At 44.6% G+C, this 21,569-nt stretch overlaps 1 protein-coding gene across 1 annotated transcript in view; it reads left to right on the plus strand.

Annotated features, from left to right (window-relative positions):
• The window catches only part of LAMB2 (laminin subunit beta 2), a 76,433-nt gene that overhangs the window by 27,126 nt on the left and 27,738 nt on the right, over positions 1 to 21,569 (plus strand). The window contains exons 10-21 of the mRNA XM_070936774.1: positions 8 to 187; positions 1,743 to 1,855; positions 1,944 to 2,023; positions 3,582 to 3,717; positions 5,328 to 5,486; positions 8,219 to 8,346; positions 10,322 to 10,442; positions 10,569 to 10,761; positions 12,768 to 12,911; positions 17,132 to 17,363; positions 20,711 to 20,874; positions 21,330 to 21,554. Coding sequence (XP_070792875.1) covers positions 8 to 187; positions 1,743 to 1,855; positions 1,944 to 2,023; positions 3,582 to 3,717; positions 5,328 to 5,486; positions 8,219 to 8,346; positions 10,322 to 10,442; positions 10,569 to 10,761; positions 12,768 to 12,911; positions 17,132 to 17,363; positions 20,711 to 20,874; positions 21,330 to 21,554 — 1,875 coding nt within the window. The remainder of the gene's footprint in view (positions 1 to 7; positions 188 to 1,742; positions 1,856 to 1,943; positions 2,024 to 3,581; positions 3,718 to 5,327; positions 5,487 to 8,218; positions 8,347 to 10,321; positions 10,443 to 10,568; positions 10,762 to 12,767; positions 12,912 to 17,131; positions 17,364 to 20,710; positions 20,875 to 21,329; positions 21,555 to 21,569) is intronic.

Raw genomic sequence — 21,569 nt, forward strand, 5'->3', positions numbered from 1 at the left:
CATGTAGCCTGTGACTGTGATCCTGATGGGGCGTTAGATGGCGGAGTGTGTGACACACACGATGATCCAATGCTGGGGCTGATAGCCGGTCAGTGTCGGTGCAAGGAGCATGTGGAGGGAGCCCGCTGTGACAGATGCAAATCTGGCTTCTCTGGACTGAGTGCAGAAAACCCACAAGGATGCCAGCGTAGGTACCTTCCTCCTTGAAGGGTTCTCTTGGGCTTAGATGGGGTTTTCTTCTGGGGAACCCCACGTGACTCTTAAGCCCCGGCTGTTCTCTTGGAATGGATTCTCTTAAAGTAGTGAAGCTTCTACTTTAGCCAGGGTGGCATGAGGAACAAAATGAAGGATACATTTGAAACTCTGGCCCTAAATCTTACCAGTTAAAACTTCAGCTTGTCTCTCAAAGCCAAACCAAAAAAGATAAAAGAAATGCTTTAGGGCTCCAGTGTCTGTCCTCTAAAAACTGGGAATAGCCAATAGCACAGGGGTTTCTGTTAAGGATATTGTTGTGTTACCAACCAGCAGAGTAAGTGCACAGAGAAACGGTACTGAGAGCAATGAATACAATACATACAAACTGGTTTAACAAAGCTTTTACCTTGTAGTGAAAAACAATTGCATAGTCTTTTAGTCAATCCAAGTCTTTAGCCTTTCAAATCAGTCCGAAGTTACAGATATCTTCTTACCAGACAAACAGCAGTAATTCATGCTGGTAACAAATCATGATGGTAGCAGATCCATCCACTTCTTCACACATGACAGTAACAGTTCCAATCAACAGTTCCAGTCAAGCAGCAAGTCAAGCAATGATGAGAGCAGGTCCAACAATGCCTATAGCTCGGCTTTCTTCTTATATACAGTTTACACTAGTAATTATCCACTTAAGATAAGTGAAGTCAGCAGTGGAATGACTCAACAGTACAATTATGATAATTGCAGTCAGCATTCAGTCAGCAGTCATTAGTCATTACAATGACTCAGCAGTACAATTACTCAGCATTACATTTAAAGTTACAGAATACATTTAAAGTGATAGAACACATATATTGCCTGGACAACTTGTTAGACTTATACCATATCCTAACAGTTTCAAACTTATGTTGCCATGTCATCATCACATGACGTATCACAACTTTCCCCCCCCTTCGCTAAACGGGTGGGCGTGGCCAGCACGTGACACATCCGACCTACGGGCTGCGAGTTTGACACCCCTGCAATAGCATTTAGACTTATATACTGCTTCATAGTGCTTTACAGCCGTGGCCCACTAGTGGGCCATGTGGGGTTTGCAACCGGGCTGCGGAAACGGCCAGCAAGGGCATGCATGCACATGTGCATCCTCACTTGTGTGAGCAATGGGCAAGCATATGTGCGCTCTATTTAAGCGTGCACACGCTTGCTGGTACCTCACATGGAACAATCACCTCTCTCCCTTCCCCATCCATCTGCAAAGTCAGAAATATTGGGGAACTCTGCTTTACTTTACTCTCTAAGCAGTTTACAGAGTCAGCCTATTGTCCCCTAACCATCGGGGTCCTCATTTTACCGACCTTGACAGGATGGAAGATTGAGTCCACCTTCAGCCAGTCAGGATCGAACTCCTGGCAATGAGCAGAGTTAGGCTGCAATCTAAGCACTGCGCCACCAGTGGTTCTTCAGTGGGGAAATACAATCCTTAAGGTTTGATAAACCGGGAAATTTGTGAGACAGGGGTGAGCTTGCCATGTTTGACTTAACAGGCTGCCAGTGTGACCCCCGAGGCACAGTGAAAGAGGGCCCCCAATGTGATGCTATCACAGGCGATTGCTTCTGCAAACGCTTGGTTTCCGGGCGCAGCTGTAATCAGTGTCTGGTAAGTACTAGACCATTAAGTACCACTTGCGAGTCTCATTTGTGCATTATGTCTCTCATGGACTAACGAACTTTATGTTGCTTTCCAGCCGGAACACTGGGCTTTGAGTCTTGATCTGCATGGCTGCCGTCCTTGTGATTGCGATGTAGGGGGTGCCTACGACAACCAGTAAGGAACTATGGCTACAGTTCTGTGTGCAAAGATGGAGAAGCTGGGTGCAGGGGAAAAAATGGGTGCAGTATTATCCATGCAATATCCCGGATGAGAAAAAATGAGATGGGATGGCGAAGAATCAGATTGCTGTGGGAGGAGAAGCAAAGGAGAGAGAACTCTATTCTTATTTATCTCATCTTTCTTCCATATAATTCAGAATAAGGTGTCTGCACCTGAGACAGATGCTGAGGTCTCCCATAGAAGCACTGACTAAGCCTGAACCTATTTAACTTTAGTAAACTTCCAGAAGACCAGAGCCAGTTTTATCCCCTGAGTCAAGTCCTGTTCTCACTCAACTGAAGGAAGAGAATATTTGTAGCTCAGGGTTGAACTGCATTTTTGCCTTCTCTGTATCAATGTCCTCACTACTTCCTTCCTCAGATGAAATAAAGTTCTCCCCAATACGTTTTATACACAGAAACTAGAGTGGTCATTCCTATTTTGATCTGTGGGGTCCTTGGTGCTCTCTGAACTTGGTTATTTTTCTTGCAGACATTTCATTACCAAACTAGGTAATATTATCAGTACTAGAAGGGAGTGGGGTGTGCTCTTATTTTTATATACAAGCGGTTTGCCTTTTCAGCATTGGTGGGAGTGTTCTTGGTGTTCTTCCTTGATTAGGCAGTTGTTCACTGTTAGCTTATTTGTCCAAGTTGTTTCTTAATTGCAGTATTATTTCCTTTTGGGCTTTTTGATTGTCTCTTTTGAATGGCATGTAGATGTTGGTTAGGTTGAGTGTGCCATGCGGTAGTGCCCCAGCTACGGACCCCAAAGAATGCAGCACACACAAAGTCTGTACAAACCTTAGTTTACTAAATTAAATCAGTCTTTTTCAAACAAAGGCTGTTAATTAGCTTTCTTAACAGCCTACAACAATCCAAAGAATAAATAATCGTAATCTTACTATGGTTGGCAGAAAGCCCAGAAGCAATTTGCAGAGAACTAAGATCAAGACGCGAAGAAGAGTGAACAAAATTGTTCCCTGCAAATTGCCTCAGTCGTTGTCCTTCCTTAAATAGGCTAAGGGAGTGGCCAATTAGCCCCAAGCCTTACTCTCGAGAAGACCTCCTCCTGAGGAGCCACTCCTGCTTTTTGACAGCTCTGCACGCCCATGTATCGAGAAGAGGCTCCTCCTCTTCTTCCTCTTCACCCATGGAAGCTTCTGGAGGTTCTGAAGGCCCTGGCTGAATCCCCACCTCTGGCACCACATCTTCTCCAGCCTCCTCATTGTCCGACTCGAGTGCCAGCTGCACAGGCTGCTGGCACAGCACCACACCAACCTCCTCACTGTCGAAATCAGCTACTAGCTGCACAGGCCGCTGACGGGCCACAACAGGTAGTGCTGCCACATGGATTCATAAGCAGAGTTTAACAACAAGATCAATACTGATGAAGTTACCTAGCTGGGTAAAGAAACGTCTCAAGGAAACAACCAAGCTCAGAGAGCACCAAGGACCCGATACTTGGGAGATCTGTTTGCTTATTTTGAACCTGGCTCCTTTTCTTTTCACAGATGTGCTACAGAAACAGGACAGTGTCGTTGCCGTAGCCATATGGTGGGCCGGCAGTGTAATCAAGTTCAGACTGGCTATTATCGCATAGTGTTGGATCACTATACATACGAGGCAGAAGAAGCCCGCCTCCACCAGGTGAGGAATGGCAAAGAATTACCTGGGAGTAAATTCGTGTGTGGCCTCAGGCTAGCCACAGGGCAGAAGCAGTAAAACCAGGTAATTGTATATTTCACTGCTAAATGATCCAGTGAGGACAAGAAGCAGGGTAAGGACTTAATGCTGATTGGGGGAAAGGGGGCTGTCAGTCTTTACCTGCTGCCAAATTTACTCACATCCACATTTATAAATCAAATCCTAGGCACAATCCTAAATGCCGAACTCTGTTCACACATACAGGTTTTGTTATAAGCAGCATAGGGGAAGTCCAGAGACCCATTGCTTAGAAGCAAAACTTTTTAACCTTTTGTTAATCCTTAGTGGAGTTTTAACCCTGGAAATACAAACGGCAGTTTGGAAAAGATACTATTTTTTAATAAAGAAAGCAAATATTAGGGATACAATCAAGATCAAGTGAGATACTTATACCACTTTATAAAGCCTTAGTAAGACCACACCTAGAATACTGCATCAGGTTTTGATCACCACACTATAAAAAAAAGATGTTGAGACTCTAGAAAAAGTGTCGAAGAGAGCAACCAGGATGATTAGGGGACTAGAGGCTCAAACATACGATGAACGGTTGCAAGTACTCAGCATGGCTAGTCTAGTGAAGAGAAGAACCAGGGGAGACATGATAGCAGTGTTCTAATATTTAAGCAGCTGCCACAGAGAGGAGGAGGTGAAGCTATTTTCCAAAGCAACCCGAAGGCCAGACAAGAATTAATGGATGGAAACTGATCAAGGAGAGATTCAACCTGGAAATAAGGAGAAATTTTCTGACAGTGAGAACAATCAACCAATGGAACAGCTTTGCCTTTAGAAGTTGTGGGAGCTTCATCACCGGAAGCTTTCAAGAAGAGGCTGGACTGCCATTTGTCAAAAATGGTATAGGGTGTCCTGCTTGGGTGGAGATGACCTATAAGGTCCCTTCCAACTCTGTTAATCTGTTAAGGGAGTAGGCTTTGGACCAGGGGTGAAATGCTCCCAGTTTGGACCAGATCGCCCGATCCGGTAGCGATGGCGACGGGTGGTTCGGAGAACCGGTAGCAAAAATCCCTGCACGTCCCCAGCATGCCCAGCTGAGCCGCATGATCATCAGAGGCTTTTTTTTTTTACTTTTAAAAGCATTTTTTCTACAACCTCTTCTGCCGAAAAAATGCTTTTAAAAGTAAAAAAAAAAAGCCTCTGATGATCACTCTGCTCAGCTGGGATCATCAGAGGCTTTTAAAAGCATTTTTTCTACAACCTCTTCAGCTGAAGAGGTTGTAAAAAAAATGCTTTTAAAAGGTTCTGACAATCCCAGCTGAGTTGCCTGACCGTCAAAGCCTTTTAAAAGCATTTTTACATGCCAAAGAGGTTGTAGAAAAAATGCTTTTAAAAGTAAAAAAAAAAAAAAAAAAAGTTGGCCACGCCTATCCAGTCACTTTACCCCCCACCAAGCCACGCCCACAGAACTGGTAGTAACAAATTTTTCATTTCACCACTGCTTCGAACGGTCACTAAATGAACTGTTGTAAATCGAGGACTACCTGTACAGGTGTCTTTCTGTGGAAATGTTAATTGCTTACCGTCCCTTCTGTTGGCAGGGAGCTGAAGTTATACAGCGAGTGCCCCTGCCTGGCCGTCCAGTCACATGGACCGGGCTGGGGTTTGCTCGGGCGTTGGAAGGCAGCGTGGTAGAATTCCGTATCAATAATGTGCCATTTTCTATGGAATATGATATCCTGCTGCGCTATGAACCTCAGGTAAGACCCCTTTGACTTGCCACCTGTTGCTCTGCTTCTTCTTTGCCATTAAAATACATCCTTTGGGAACACAACATTTTTATTAATTCTGCCCTTCACAATTTAAAACAGGGGTGTCAAAACTCCATTTCACTGAGAGCCGCAGCAGGGTTGTGTTTCACCTTGGGGGGGGGGGCTGGGTGTGTGTGGCCAGGGGGCGTGTGGCCAGCTTGATGTCACTCGTGTTGAGGGAGCCTGTGGTGGCCCAAGTGCTTTGCCAGCAGCCCTCCGTTTTCACTGGCAGAGGCGCTGCAGGCGAGTCCATTGCTGTTTCCAGAGTGGTCCCGTGGGCCAGATCTAAGCACCCCAAGGAACAGATGTGGCCCGCGGGCTTTGAGTTTGACACCCCTGATTCAAAATGTATGATATACTGTACTCATCAGAAGTCAAACCTTTAATAAAGTGGCTAGGGATTTATAAGATGTAAGTATCAGCGTAATAAAAGCATGTTAGCGACAAGACCACGATGTGTGACCTTTACCATTTTCTGGCAAAAAACACCCATTTGGGAAAAAGGGGGTTCACTTAACAGCCATGCTTTTCATTTAACGGCCACTTGATTTGCTTAACGACTGCAAGAAAAAAACATTGAAAAAAATGGATCTGGTCACAGGGGTGCCTCTACTTATGATTGCAATGACTTGCGACCCGATTTCCATTGCCAGTTGTGGTCATAGGTCAAGGACTACCTGCAATGGTTACTTTTAACAAAATTCTTTAAATTTTCATTGTTACTATTTAAAATGGTGAATTTCAATTTTATGAATGTAAAGTTTAAAAAATAATAGGTACTATTGTTTTGGTCTGCTGCTAAATTTCATCTGGAGTATTCACCAATTTTCAGCTTCTGCTGCGGTCTCTCTCAACCTTGGCAACTTTGAAGATGTGTAGATTTCAACTACCAGAATTTCCCAGCCAGCATGCTGGGAGTTGAAGTCCATACATCTTAGAGTTACCAAGGTTAAAAAACATTGCTCTATGCAGGCCTGTCAAACTGGCAGCCAGTGGGCCGGATGTGTCACGCATAGGCCACACCCACCCTGGCTTCACAAAGTAATAGCACTTAGACTTATATACTGCTTCACAGTGCTTTACAACCCTCTCTAAGCGGTTTACAGAGTCAGTCTATTGCCCCCAACAATTTGGGTCCTCATTTTACCCACCTCGGAAGGATGGAAGGCTGAGTCAACCTTGAGCCTGGTGAGATTCGAACTGCCAAATTGCAGGCAGCCGGCAGGCAGCAGAAGTAGCCTGCAGTCCTGCACTCTAACCACTGCGCCACCAAGGCTCAAAACGTCGTGATACGTCACATGGCGCAATGGAGTTTGACACCCGTGTTCTATTGTATTTTTTCACCTTCTCTATCTACTTCCCAAACTATTTCCTTTGATTTCACAGCAACCTGCTGTACAAAAATAAAACATCTGGAGGCCATTGTATTACATAGTCCTCCTCATGCCAGGAAAAAATGTGTCTGGTGCCTGGAAGATCCCTGTTAAAGGCATAAGGATAGAGCCTGTTTTTTAAAAAAAAAATTGGCAATCACCAAAACAACACTCTTAACAACTCAGGTCATTGTCAGGGAGGAACTGATTCCAGAACCTGTATCCTCAATTGCCTCTAATTTTTCCTCAGGTTATAAAGTCATATTTGGCTAGGAGATCCTCAGTAAACTTTATAGGATCAACATGTTTCATTTCTCAGTTTATTTCCACCACCTCTGAGCAAGGAATTCAAACCAAGTCTTCTCTTTTTTGTTTAATAATAGGAGGCTTGGAGAGATTTCTGCAAATCTACCCCAGGAAGAAAGTTGCGTTGGTCTAAATTGTCTGGGAAAAGCTAAAGGGAAAAATCAGTTCCTTTGCTGGTGTTGCCTGTGCAAAATCCTCCTTTGTTCCACCCCACTTTAAACTTCTTCATGTTCCCATTCCTTTTGTCTTAAATCCATTCAAGGTCCCCAAAACATCGGCACACACAGTCTTCTCATTCATATATAAGTCTGAATTATTTTAATCTTTCTATCTGTCCCTTATTCTTGGCCGGACTGCTACATGGCAGTGTTGCTCAACCATTTTAAGATGTATGGACTTCAATTCCCAGAATTCCTCAGGCTGCATTGCTGGCCTCTTTTTTTTTTTTTTGAAAAAAGTTTTTTATTTTTATTTCTTATACACATATTGTAAATGTACATTCTCTTATCCATAATTAATCATATATACACATTTTTTTCTAACGAAAGCATAAAAATAAGACCTTTTAATTACATTTGAGGTTGCTTTTCTACCCTCTCTTTTCCCTCTTTTCACAACAAACCTTCTTCTCCTTCTTCTTTCTTTCCCCTCCCTCCCTCCTCTCCTCTTCTACTTTCTTCCTCCTCCTCTCCTCTCCTCTTCCCTACTTCCCCTTCCTCTCCCCCACTCCTCCCTCTTTTCCCTCTTCTTGCCTCTCTCCTGCTCTTGCCACCTATCCTTTCTTCCTCTCCTTCCCCTTTCTTCCATTCCTCTCTCTCCCTCTCCTCCTCTCTCCCTCTCCTCCTCTCTCCTTTCTTTCTCCTTTCTTGTGCAATATTTCCCTTATTTGTTATCCGAGCAACTCCAATTTTCTAATAATATACATTTTCTTTTCAATTTCTTTCTCATTTTACCCAAAGAAGATTACAAAGATAAATGTACATTGCTTGCCTCTTCTTTCAGTTTCCAGGAAAATGGGAAAAAGTGAAGGTGTCCGTGGTGCGACCTGGGCCTGTCCCCAGTGGCAGTCCATGTGGAAACATCATTCCTTCTGATGACTTGATATCTACAGCTCTGTTACCCACATCCCGGTAAGTTTCAGTGAAAAACTAGAAAATAGAGATACCTTGATTTTATTGCTGGGAAAGTGTAGTTCGAACTGACAAATACAAGTAGTCCTCGACTTAGAACGGTTCATTTAGTGATCATTCAAAGTTACAACGGCACTGAACAATGTGACTTATGACTGTTTTTCACAGTTATGACCTTTGCAGCATCCCCCATGGTCATGTGATCAAAATACAGATGCTTGACAAACTGGTTCATATTTATGACCATTGCTGTGTCCCAAGATCATGGGATCCCCTTTTGCGACCTTCTCCCAAGCAAAGTCAGTGGAGAAGCTAGGTTCATTTAACAAACGGGTTGCTAACTTATCAACTGCAGTGATTCACTTAACAACTGTCATAAAATGGGGCAAAATGTTAACAAATATCTCACTTAACAACAGAAATGTTGGGCTCAGTTGTGGTCGTAAATTGAGGTAGTGGTATTTTTATCCCTGAGAAAGGGAAATATTAAGAGGGATTCTACAGAGATTCTCAATCATCCAAGTCATGGTTCTCCCAAAGGTGCTTTTTCAAGGGGCAACTGGACTTTTTGGTTTTTTTCCTTTGAAGACATTTCGCTTCTCATCCAGTCAGAGCTGAAGAAGCTTCTTGGGTAAGAAGCAAAATGTTTTCAAAGAAAAAACAAGAAAGTCCAGTTGCCTCCTGAAAAAGCACCTTTGGGATTAAGAGGGATGGATTTTGAGGCATATATTGGCAGGATCAACTCAACTCAGTTCTCCATCCTGTTTGAGCTAAGACTGTCCAGGTTTGCTTTAACTATAAAAAATAATTGTTTTGGGGGGGTTTTATTCTGTGTGGTATATTTATATTGATTCAGTAAACAAGTAAATCAGGAGACTAGGATGTGTAATACTTTAAATACTTGGTGTCAATTCAAGGACGAGGATGGATTGCATGATTAACAAATTCTTAATCTTCAAAATTTTTGTTTTCTTAAAAAGATGGCACGGACACTAAAGGACTGTGCCAGGACAGATTGAGTAACTCCAGTGTGTTTGCATGACTTTTCCTTGTCATAATTTATTCTGCTTCTGTAGCTGAAGTTTTTTAAAGCATAAGAAACAAATATAAACAGCATAATAAACCATCTTCAGTAAAGTACCAGAAATCTCTTGGGGGAAAAAAAAAAGGATTAGGGGTTAAGTTGGCAGCAAGTAACAATGCCTTAGTCAATTTTTCCTGGAAACCATACTGTATTCTTATGTTTGAAAGTCTTAATGACACTCTCTAAACAAACTTTTCTCTGTAGCCATGATAACTGGTACATTTAAAATATATATAATATTATTTTTGTGTATGTAGCAAAATAATAAGCAAGTGGGATTCACAGAAGCCCACTTGTTTTGCTTCTCCTCCCATCCATACCAGGAGGCAGAGATTCCTTGGTGATGTCATTCAGTTATCTCCATAGTACCAGATGCAGGAAAGCTCTTCTGCACATTTGATAAAGGTAGTCCTTGCTTAATGATGATAATTGGGCCCAAAATTACCATTGCTAAGTGATAGAGAGCAACATCATGTCACTGCACTGCTTAATGACCACAGTTGTGGCAGTCCCCAATTGCCATCTTTAAGCGAATTCATCATGGGCGTCAACATTAAGCAAGGTCCTCTCGTAACCATTGCGGGCTTCCTTCTTGACCTTGCTTGTGGGAAGCTGGAAAATCTGGAGCAGCTGTGGGTTGCTGCAACATTTGGAAATGAGGGCCATTTACCAAACACCTGGTTCGTGATCATGTGACAACAGGGGGCACTGCAAAAGCTGGAACTTGATTGAAGATTGATCATAAGTATCACTTGTTCAGCACCACTGTAATTTCAAACAGTTCCTACACTGGTAGTCATTAACCGAGGACCATCAGAAAGATGCTATGGGGGGTATGTAAGATAGATGCTGGAGACCTCTGTGAAGTGAACTGGCATTCTCATCCCACAGGTACATTGTGCTGCCACAGCCAGTCTGCCTAGAACAAGGAGTCAGGTACACCATAAGGGTAGAGTTTACCCGTTCTGGAGGACGTGAGCATTTGCAAGGCACTGCTGTCCTCTTGGACTCTGTAAGTACTGAGATTGCTAACCCTAGCACGCCTAGTGGAGAGAACCATAGCTGGTGGAACTAGTTGCAAATACCCAACCATATCCTCTTTTCTCCTTCTCTCCTTCTCATTTCTCTTCCTTGGAAGTTGGTACTCGTGCCACGTTACACCTTCTTGGAGATGTTCATCGCCGGGGATGTCGCCTCTATTGCTCGCAAAGAGACCTTTGAGCGCTACCGCTGTGCCCAGCAGGCTCGCCCTGTGATTAAGGGGCCCACCCCGGAAGCTTGTGCCAACTTGCTTACCAGCATGTCAGCCATCATTCACCAGGGGGCACTCCGTGAGTGTTAAATTGCCCAGATACAACTGCAACCCAGGGGCTCGACCCAGAGAAATCATTCATGTACTAAGGGAGGCTTTTCCATTCACTCAGAGGAAGACGGGGAAGGTTCAAAGTGAAGCCCTGATGGGATGGGAGAGATGGTTCCTGGAGACTCTAGGCCCGTGATGGCGAACCTATGGCACGCGTGCCACAGGTGGCATGCGTAGCCATATCTGTGGGCATACAAGCTCAGCTCCGGCACGAAACAGGCTGTTTCCTGTCACCAGAGGGCCTCGGAGGTTTTGGTGGGGAAGGCCCGTTTTTTGCTGTCCCCAGCCTCCAGAGCCTCTCTAGGAAGTTGGCAAACGGGCCGTTTTCGGCCTCCGGGGGGGTGGGGAAGGCCATTTTCGCCCTCCCCAGACTCCTAGAGAGGCTCCGGAGGCTGGGGACAGCAAAAAATGGGCCTTCCGGTCCCACCGGAAGTTGGCAAACAGGCCATTTCTGTCCTCAGGAGGACCTCTGGGGAAGGCCGTTTTTGCCCTCCCCAGACTCCTAGAAAGGCTCTGGAGCCAAGTGAGAGAGAAAAACGGACTTACTGGGCCATCATGTGCCAGGAGCGGGCAGGAGTGGGGGGGTTGCGCGCACATGTGCAGGGGCGGGGTGCATAGAATTATGAGTGTGGGCACACAGACGTGCGACCCCCCCCAGCCCCCACCCTTCTGGCACACGATGACAAAAAGGTTAGCCATCACCGCTCTAGGCCTTTCCCACGTGTATCTCAGCAGGGTGTGAATATGTGCTGGTAACCACTTTTATCTAAGGTCTCCATCACTTACCTTTGCTACCGGTTCGCAACGGGAGCACACGCATGCGCTCGCTCGCTTCGCTCATGCGCGGTGCTTCTGCGCATACGCAGAGCATTTGTGATGATGTCCGGGTGGGTGGGCGGAGCCTCTCGCCACCATTACTACCGGTTCGCAAGATCCGGACCGAACCGGTAGCAACCCACCACCAGTCTCCATGAGGTTGCTTTTACCTTGTTCCCAGCCTTTACTCCAGATAGTTTTAAGTTGTCCATAATTCCAGTGTTAAGATGTTTCCTTTTAGCAGCCCATAGGTTGCAGTAGCTTTACTGTGGCTGCAGTCTGAAAAGCAGCTGATCAGTGGTGGAGGGATGGCTGCGTGGTGAAATAAGGGAGAGCAAACTATTGCTATTGTTCAGGCTGCCTTTGAACACCGGTTTATGGCTTTTCCAGAAGAGCACTAAAGTCTGGAAGAATGCCAAAACTGTGTTCAAAATCAGCCTGAACCATATCTAACAGGAACTGTGGGGTTGCATTATGAAACAGCACCAGAGATACATCTGGCTCGTGCGGTCCCAACACCCCGACAGCTGTTTTTGTGGGCAGCGATCCAAGGCAGAGATCAGCTCAGATCTGGCATGCAAAGAGCCTCCTCTTCCACTCACTTGCTACCTCTCCCAGTCTGGCAGGTGGTCTTCCAGCTGGGGAAGGCAGGAATGGAAGCAGGTAGAAAACAGGTAGATGCCAAATCCACAGGCTGAGCCGCCTCCAAGTCTATTGCCAATGGCAGTGGGGCTATGATTGGGACACGCTTGCCTTGACGATGCAGAGAAGGGCTTGGGGTTTCCTGCAGAAGAAATGAAGACACCGTCAAGTCAGAATAGAGACCTTTGGGACTGGTTAATGGGATATAAACTATGCCAGTTTAGCTTTCTGTTCATTCACAGCCAAGAGGCAAATGGTCCAAGGGAGTTATCTAACCGAGCTCTGGGAGAAGAGTCATGGCTGTTCTTCTCCAATTCTGGTTTGCCTGCAAGCACAGACAGGGCTGACCCTGGCAAACGCCTTCAGATTTTCCCCCCATTACATAATGGAGAAGGGATCCATAGTCGCATGGGTCTCTGGTCCATTTCTGTGCCAGTGGGAAGGAGAAACGAAGAAGCTTCTCATCAAGAGCATCAAGTCCTTTTCTCTGCTGCTTGTTCTTTCCTCTGTCTCCAGCCTGCCAATGTGATCTCCAGGGATCTCTGAGCCTCGAGTGCAACCCAGATGGTGGACAGTGTCAGTGCAAGCCTCACGTCATGGGCCGCCGCTGTGAACGCTGCACTCCTGGAACCTTTGGCTTTGGGCCCGGGGGATGCAAGTGTAAGTGAAATTCAGCTTCCTTTCTCCTTAAAGCCAGCCCAGCTCATGTTCTGCTAGAGACAGTACAGAAATATTGATCTAAGCTGGTTGCTTTTGCTGACTGAGCATTTACTGGAAGTACCGTTAGAGGTGATGGAAATTATTTAGGTGGGGCTTGTTGAAGTAGGGAAGCAGCTTGCAAGGACAGGATGAAGTTTATTTATTATTTATTTATTATTTGAGCTTGTATGCCGCCCTATCTCCGAAAGGACTCAGGGCGGCTCACAACAATAAAAACAAGCAAAATCAATGTTAAAAATACCCAATAAGATTATAAAAAGACCATTAAAATCCCCTTTAAAACCCCTTCAGTCCAAACCAGCCAGGCAAAATAGCCATGTTTTAAGGTCACGGCGGAAAGAGCGAAGGTTAGGGGCCACCCGGAGCTCCAGGAGGAGCTGATTCCACAGGGTAGGTGCGCCTACAGAGAAGGCCCGTACCCTAGGGGTCGCCAGCCGACATTGTCTGGCCGACAGCACCCCAAGGAGGCCCTCCCTGTGAGAACGCACTGGGTGATGGGGAGCTGTTGCTGGCCACAGATGGTCAGCCAAATACCCCAGGCCTAAGCCATGTAGGGCTTTATAGGTAATTACCAGCACCTTGAATCTCACCCGGAGGGCAACCGGTAGCCAGTGCAGGTCCCGCAGGAGAGGTGTAACATGAGAGTGTCGGGACACTCCCATTACTACCCGCGCGGCCGCATTCTGCACCAGCTGAAGCCTCCAAGTGGTCTTCAGGGGCAGCCCCATGTAGAGAGCATTGCAGTAGTCGATCTGGGAGGTGACGAGCGCATGGGTGACTGTGCGTAGGGCATCACAGTCCAGGTAGGGGCGCAACTGACGTACCAGATGAATCTGGGCAAATGCCCCCCGGTCACGGTCGTAACATGATCTTCAAAAGTCAACCGTGAATCCAGGAGGACGCCTAAGTTGCACGCTCTATCAACAGGGGGCAACACCTCACCCCCTATAGCCAACGATGGAATATTCCCTTGGAACTGGGATGCCGGTATCCACAGCCACTCTGTCTTGGCGGGGTTGAGCTGAAGGCTCCTATCTGCCTCTCTATTTTTGAAAATGTATTTAGTGGGAACTGGTCCTCTATGGAAACTTTAGCCCTTTTCCATGTATAAATGGATATTTTTATCAATTAATCTGAATAGAGCTGGAAGGGACCTTGGAGGTCTTCTAGTCCAACCCCCTGCTCAAACAGGAGACCCTATACCATTCCAGACAATTGACAATTTCTTCTTAAAAACCTACAGTGATGAATCACCCATAACTTCTGACGGCAAACTGTTTTATTGGTTAATTGTCTTCACTGTTAATTGTCTTCACCTCTTTAATTCCAGGTTGCTTCTCTCCTTTTACAGCACAACATACAAAACATCTGTATCTTGTGCTGTATCTGGAATCAGCTATTTCTTCTCATTAGTTTATTTACCGGTTATTATATTTCCAAACAAGATGTATCTCCATTGCCTCCATGTTAGATTTGTTGAGGGTAAACTGCCCTCTGCAGAGTAGAGCGACGGACCAGGCAGCATTGCAACACAGATACTCTCAGACTCTGAACGTCGTTAGAAAAATAAATAGTCTTTACTTGTTGTAAAACAAACAAAACTGGCTTCTCATAAACAAAGATAACACTTTCAATACAAAACAAAGTTTGCTTACAGTTCTAGTTCCGTAATACCGTCACAGTATCTTTAGCAGTAATATCACGAGCACGAGTGAGCAGGAGTGAATGAGCTTCCTGCCTTCCTTTTATTTCTGTTTTAACCACTTACTCAATGTCATCTTATAGCAGTTTAAGTAACAGTACATATTATCTACCCAACCGTAGGATAAGGATCCAACAAGATTGTCTACTTGAGAGATAGTGCTGGCCAGTAGCTCCATGGTTAAGGAGGGACTTGAATGTGGGTTGTCCAATTCTATAGTAGTTTATTCATTTGATATATACCTTGTTTCAGCAGGTTGACCTTTAGTGTCCAGGTGGGGTTTTGCCTAAATAGGACTTGGATGGGAAATCACCAAGAAAAACAAAGCTGGGGAAGTGAAATTGTCTGAAGACAATGGCAAGCTACTTCTATATGTGGGTAGTCTTACGGAGGAGGGGGGGGGGACTGAATGTTTCGCCCAAAATAGCCTGGATAGCTCAGCAGACTAATGCATTGTAATTTAACTCCAGCTGTCTGCAATTATTGCATGTTCGAATCTCCCCAGGCTCAAGGTTGACTCAGCCTTCCATCCTTTCTAAGGTAGGTAAATTGAGGACCCAGTTTGTGGGGGCAATAAGCTGACTTTGTAAAAATATACAAAAGTATGAAGGCTATTGCTTAACGCATTGTAAGCCTCCCTGAGTCTCCGGAGAAGGGCGGCATATAAATCAAATTAAAAAAAAAACTGTCATGCTTAAGAGATGGTTGAAGTTATGCAAAATAGCAGTCTTTCCATTTAGTGATATATGTGGCCAGATGAGAGCAGAGATAAAATATTTGGCACAGACCATGAAGAAAATATAGACACGGGTGGGGGAAGTGTGTAGATGCATCCTATTGAGCTTGAATCATTCGTAGAGCACGATTGGGAGGAGACACAAGAATGGTCTTACCATCAGGCTGATGGTAAGGAACCATTTATCCATCAAGGAGCACGTTGTCACAGGAATAGTGGTGGGAACCTTGTTACACATCAGTGATGGGGAAGACCATGGCCATCCTCTGCCCTGGGGACATGAACAGACTTAAAAATAGCTCATGTTCTTTCTGTCACTCTCTTGATTCTTTTCTTGGTGTGGAGACAATAATTTAGTCCTTAGCACCAATGAGACCAAAGAGCTTATAGTGGACTACAGAAAGAATAGATCAGATATCCAGCCCTTGGTTATCAATGGAGGCCGAGTGAAGCAAGTGGCCAGTTTTAAGTTTCTGGGTGTTATCATAAAAGAAGACCTGACCTGGGGCACTCGCATTGCAGCACTGGTCAAAAGGGCCCAGCAGAGATTATACTACCTGAGGCTTCTCGGGAAACAATAACTGAATGAAAAACTGCTGATGACCTTCTACCACTGCACCATAGAGAGTATTTTAATTTACTGCATCTGTTTATGGTTTGCCAATTGCACAGTGACAGTTAGGACAGCTCTCCAGAGGGTTAACATCATTGCCCAGAGGATCATTAGTTGAATCATGCAGTCATTAAGCAAATCCAGTTTCCCTCATTTACTTTCAGGGATGAAATCCAGCAGGTTCTGACAGGTTCTGAAGAACCGGCAGTGGAAATTTTGAGTAGTTCAGAGAACCAGCAAATACCACCTCTGGCTGGCCCCAGAGTGGGGAGGGAATGGAGATTTTTCAATATCCTTTTTTTTTTAAATTTGATTTATATGCCGCCCTTCTCCAGAGACTCAGGGCGGCTTACAATGCGTTAAGCAATAGCCTTCATACTTTTGTATATTTATACAAAGTCAGTTTATTGCCCCCGCAAACTGGGTCCTCAATTTACCTACCTTCCCCTGCCACGTCCACCAAGCGACGCCCACAGAACTGGTAGTAAAAAAATTTGGATTTCACCACTGCTACATGCTATTACTATTATTATGATTCACTTCTAATTTCATCTGTTTTACTTTCTGAACCGTTGGGGTCTTTTCTGCCTTCCTTCATTCCAAGTAGGAAACTTTCAATAGAATAGAATAGAATAGAATTTTTTATTGGCCAAGTGTGATTGGACACACAAGGAATTTGTCTTTGGTGCATATGCTCTCAGTGTACATAAAAGAAAAGATATGTTCATCAGGAGCCTTGATAGCACAGTGGTCTAAGCACCCTGTCATTAACACAGCTGCCTGCAGTTACTGCTGGTTCGAATCTCTCCAAGGCTCAAGGTTGACTCAGCCTTCCATCCTTTCTAAGGTAGGTAAATTGAGGACCCAGTTTGTGGGGACAATAAGCTGACTTTGTATAAATATACAAAAGTATGAAGGCTATTGCTTAACGCATTGTAAGCCGCCCTGAGTCTCCGGAGAAGGGTGGCATATAAATCAAATTTTAAAAAAAATAAATCATAAGGTACAACATTTAATGATAGTCATAGGATACAAATAAGCAATCAGGAAACAATAGCAATATTGTTAGCAAGGGCTTGCCATGATACAATTTCTCTTTCTCCTTCCAGCATGCCAGTGCAGCAGCCAAGGATCCCTGAGCAGTTTTTGTGATAACTTCAGTGGACAGTGTCCTTGCCAGGCAGGTGTTTTTGGGCTTCGCTGCGACCACTGCCAGGCCGGTCACTGGGGCTTCCCAAACTGCCGTCCATGCCAGTGTAATGGCCGATCAGAAGAATGTGAGTCACGGACAGGCAGATGTTTGCATTGCCGGGGCCATACGGAAGGAGATCGGTGTGAGAGGTAAGGGAGGAATGGTTGGGTGTGCTGAGAGCCGGCCGTTAGCTAATAGGCATAAGTCCATCCATGATCTCCTGCGTGGATTTCAAGATCTACAGCAGCCTAGAATACAGGTAGTCCTCGACTTATGACCACAGTTGTGCCCAAAATTTCTGTTGCTAAACGAGACAGTTGTTAAATGAGCTTTGCCCAGTGGTGAAATCCAATTTTTTTTACTATCGGTTCTGTGGTTATGGCTTGGTGGGCATGGCTTGGCTTGGCAGGTGTGGCAGGGGAAGGATATTGCAAAATCCCCATTCCCTCCTCACTCCTGGGGGAAGGATATTGCAAAATCCCCATTCCCTCCTCACTCCTGGGGGAAGGATATTGCAAAATCCCCATTCCCTCCTCACTCCTGGGGGAAGGATATTGCAAAATCTCTATTCCCTCCCCACTCCTGGGGCCAGCCAGAAGTAGCATTTGCGGGTTCTCCAAATTGCTCAAAATTTCCGCTATCGGTTCTCTGAACTACTCAAAATTTCTACTACAGGTTCTCCAGAACCTGTCAGAACCTGCTGGATTTTACCCCTGGCTTTGCCCCATTTCATAACCTTTCTTGCTCAGTTGTTAAGTGAATCACTGCAGTTGTTAAGTTAGTAACTTAATGGGTGTTAAGTGAATCTGGCTTCCCCATTGACTTCGTTTGTCAGAAGGTTGCAAAAGGGGATTACATGACCCCAGGACACTGCACCCGTCAAAGTTTGGTTGCCGAGCATCCAAATTTTGATCACGTGACTATGGGGATGCTGCAATGGTTGTGATGTGAAAAACTATCATAAGTCATTTTTTCAGTGCTGGGGTAACTTTGAACAGTCACTAAATGAATGGCCATAAGTCAAGGACTACCTGTATGAAGTATATTTTAATGTCCTGCGCTTTATAAAGATGCATTTTGTTTTTGCTTCCAATTGAAATAACTTCCCAGGGAAGTTTTTGGTTCAGTTAAAAGCAAGTTTAATATGTCTATTGCAGAACCAGAATGACAGGGGAAAGCAAAATCAGCATTACTTCATTCATTCATTGATTAGATTGACGTCCTCTCCCATCCAGAATTGTTATGTGCAGCATTGACACATCCTGTACTTCACCACTCTCATCTCTGAATATAAACCAGGGGTGATCATTCATGCATTGCAGGATCATTAAAGAGGGATAGTGACCAACGCCAAAATTTAAAGTTTAAAGACATCTTTATAAATAATACTCCTATTGGTATTCCTACACCTTCATTTATACAATAGACAAGATTTTTTTTCAAAATATGATGATGATATTTTTCAAAATATCATCATGATTTGATGATAAATCTGTAACTTAATTGTTGGTGGAACTTACATTTCTTGAGACATACCCAGCTATTCTGGAAGCATCTATGTAGCAAACAAATTTTATTCAAAGTTTATGCCTTTTAATCAAATGTGATAACCTGAAAAGGTGCTACTGGCTCTTCCTGATTTTGGGTTTCCATAGACTAACACAGCTCTGCTCCTTCAGTAACCAGCTATCATTCTTTTGTAACTTTAAGCAAATTCCTTAGCTTATTGATAATAAGGCATTCTCAGCATTTTTTATCACTTTCTTGGTAGCCTAAAGTCTTTGTATCAATTTTTTACAGCCAGCTCCACTTTTCTACATTGTTCCTTTACAGTATTTGTAACTCTTGCTTCTTCTTCTGCCTCCTCAAAATTTTTCCATTCCTCCACTATTTAGACTTATGAGTGCTTATAGTACATTACATTTTAGTTGTACAGATAATTTAGAAAATCTATTTGCAAAAACCAGATGTACAACTATGTATACCATGGATGATTCATCACAGTCCTGCCATTTGTCTAGGACAGTGATGACTAACCTTTTCCGGACCGAGTGCCCAAAGCGCACCCGAACCCCCAAAATGCAATGCGCGTTCGGCCCCCGTGCATGCACCCCTCCCCCATGCATGCACTTGCAGCCCTGTGTCACATGTATGCGTGTGCGGCCTCCCGGGTCTCTGCTGCATGCATGTGCAGCAGAGACCCGAAGACGAGCTGGCCAGCGGGAGGTGTGCACGCATGCACAGCAGAGCTGAACTGGGGCGACGGCTCACGTACCCACAGAGGGCATGCTGCATGCCACCTCTGGCACGCATGCCATAGGTTCGCCATCACAGCTAGGAGTTATCATCTGGTGGCTCTATCAGACTTGGAAGCTGTTAGGATATGGTTTGAGCCTAACAAGTTGTCCAGGCAATATATGTGTTCTGTGCCTTTAATATGAATATGTATTGTGTGACTTTAAAGTTTTCCTGCTGATTCATTATAATGCTGAGTCATGCTGTAATTAGATAATCACTGGTTGTGAACATATTTAAGAAAGGTACTGTAACGTATTCAGTTGATGATAAGCTACCATTGTGTGAGGAGTTGCTACCATTGTGCTATCATCGGTTGGATGGATCTGCTACCATTGTGGTTTGTGAACCAGAGTGAGTTTGTTATTCTAACCAACTACTGTTTGTGTAGTAAGAAGAGTTTCTGTATCACTGGACTGATTTAAAGACTTGGATTGATTTAAAGACTATGAGATTGTTTTTTCACTATAAAGTAAACTTTTGATAAACCAGTTTGCACATCTCTTATTCGTTGCTCTCAGCAATGTTTCTCTGTGCTCTACACTCTGCTGGTTGGTAACACAACAACAATATCCTTAACAGAAGCTAATCAAGGTAGGCTTCTTTAATAGTTTAATAGTTAGATGAGAAACCTTCCAGATAATATTATAACTGAAGGCTAACATGTAAGTTGAAAAATGCACATTTTGGGAGAAGGTATTCCTGCCCCCCAAAAAACTACAAACAAAACTACGAAACTACTAGAACTTGAGCTCCATTCAAATTGATTTTTCCATTTCAGTCCTAAATAAATACTTGAAGTACAACAGCACAATTGCCTCTCATGTAGTAGAGATAAACCAAGAGTAGACCTTGCTGAGTAAAAGCATTGTGTAGTAAGTATCAAAACTGGATCTTGGGAACAAATGGATATGGAAGAAGAGGAAAGTGAAAGAAACCAAATTGGAAGTAGAAATCATGTACGAAGATGATGTGGAAGAGAGTTTTAGTCCCACCTTAGCCATGGAAACCAACTGGGTGACTTTTTAACAATCACTCTCTCTCAGCCCAATTCACCTCACAGTTGTTGTTGTTGTTGTTGTTGTAGGGAAAATAGGAGGAGGAAGGTGCGTTGGACGTGTTCACTGCTGGTATACAAATAAAAAAATAAAATAGAAATAAAATCACGTGTTCCTAAAACAATCTCTTCCCTCATGTGCAGATGCGTAGGTGGATACTATGGGAACCCAGCACTGTCCTTGGGTGGCCAATGCCGTCCTTGCCCTTGTCCGGAGGCTCCTGGCTCCGGGCGCAATTTTGCAGTCACTTGCCATCAAGACAATCCCTCCGGAACTGTGATGTGCAGCTGCCTTGGAGGTTATACAGGCAAGTCCAGCTTTGGGGCACAAAGGCAGGTCTTCATTCACCTTGTAGCGAAGTTGGAGGAATGGCTCTCTACACAACACCAGCTGCATTGAAAGAACAGAACACAAGTCTGGGCTTTGGAGGCTGGAACTGAGGGAGGTGAAAAACTTCCGGTTGGGTTATGTATGTTGGGGAGACAAGTGAGTTTGCTCCAATAAAGGAAAATATTTGTAGCTCGGGGTTGAAATGAGGGATCCCGGTGCTCTCTGAGCTTGGTTGTTTTCTTGCAGATGTTTCATTACCAAACTAGGCAATGTCATCAGTGGTGATGGGGAGGGGGGGGTTTGCTTAATTTATATTTTAATGGCTTGCCCTGTCAGTGTTGGTGGGAGTAACCTTAGTGGTTCTTTGGTTGGGCTGCTGAGTTTGCTCTTGTTTGTCCCAGCCGTCCCAACTGGCACTCTTCTTTCACACAGGCCCGCGCTGTGACGAGTGTGCTCCTGGTTACTATGGTAACCCCTGGCAGGTTAGAGGACAATGCCAGCCCTGCGCCTGTAATAACAACATTGATCTGGCAGACCCCAAATCCTGCGATCGACGCACAGGCCAATGCCTTCGCTGCCTCTACCACACCGAGGGAGACCAGTGTCAACACTGCCAAAGGGGTTACTATGGCGATGCCACTCGACACACCTGCCGCCGTAAGTGTCTGCTGC

This window comes from Pituophis catenifer, unplaced genomic scaffold, assembly GCF_029215685.1.
Source record: "Pituophis catenifer annectens isolate HBS135680 unplaced genomic scaffold, rPitCat1.0.hap2 SCAF_2, whole genome shotgun sequence".
NCBI lineage: Eukaryota > Metazoa > Chordata > Lepidosauria > Squamata > Colubridae > Pituophis > Pituophis catenifer.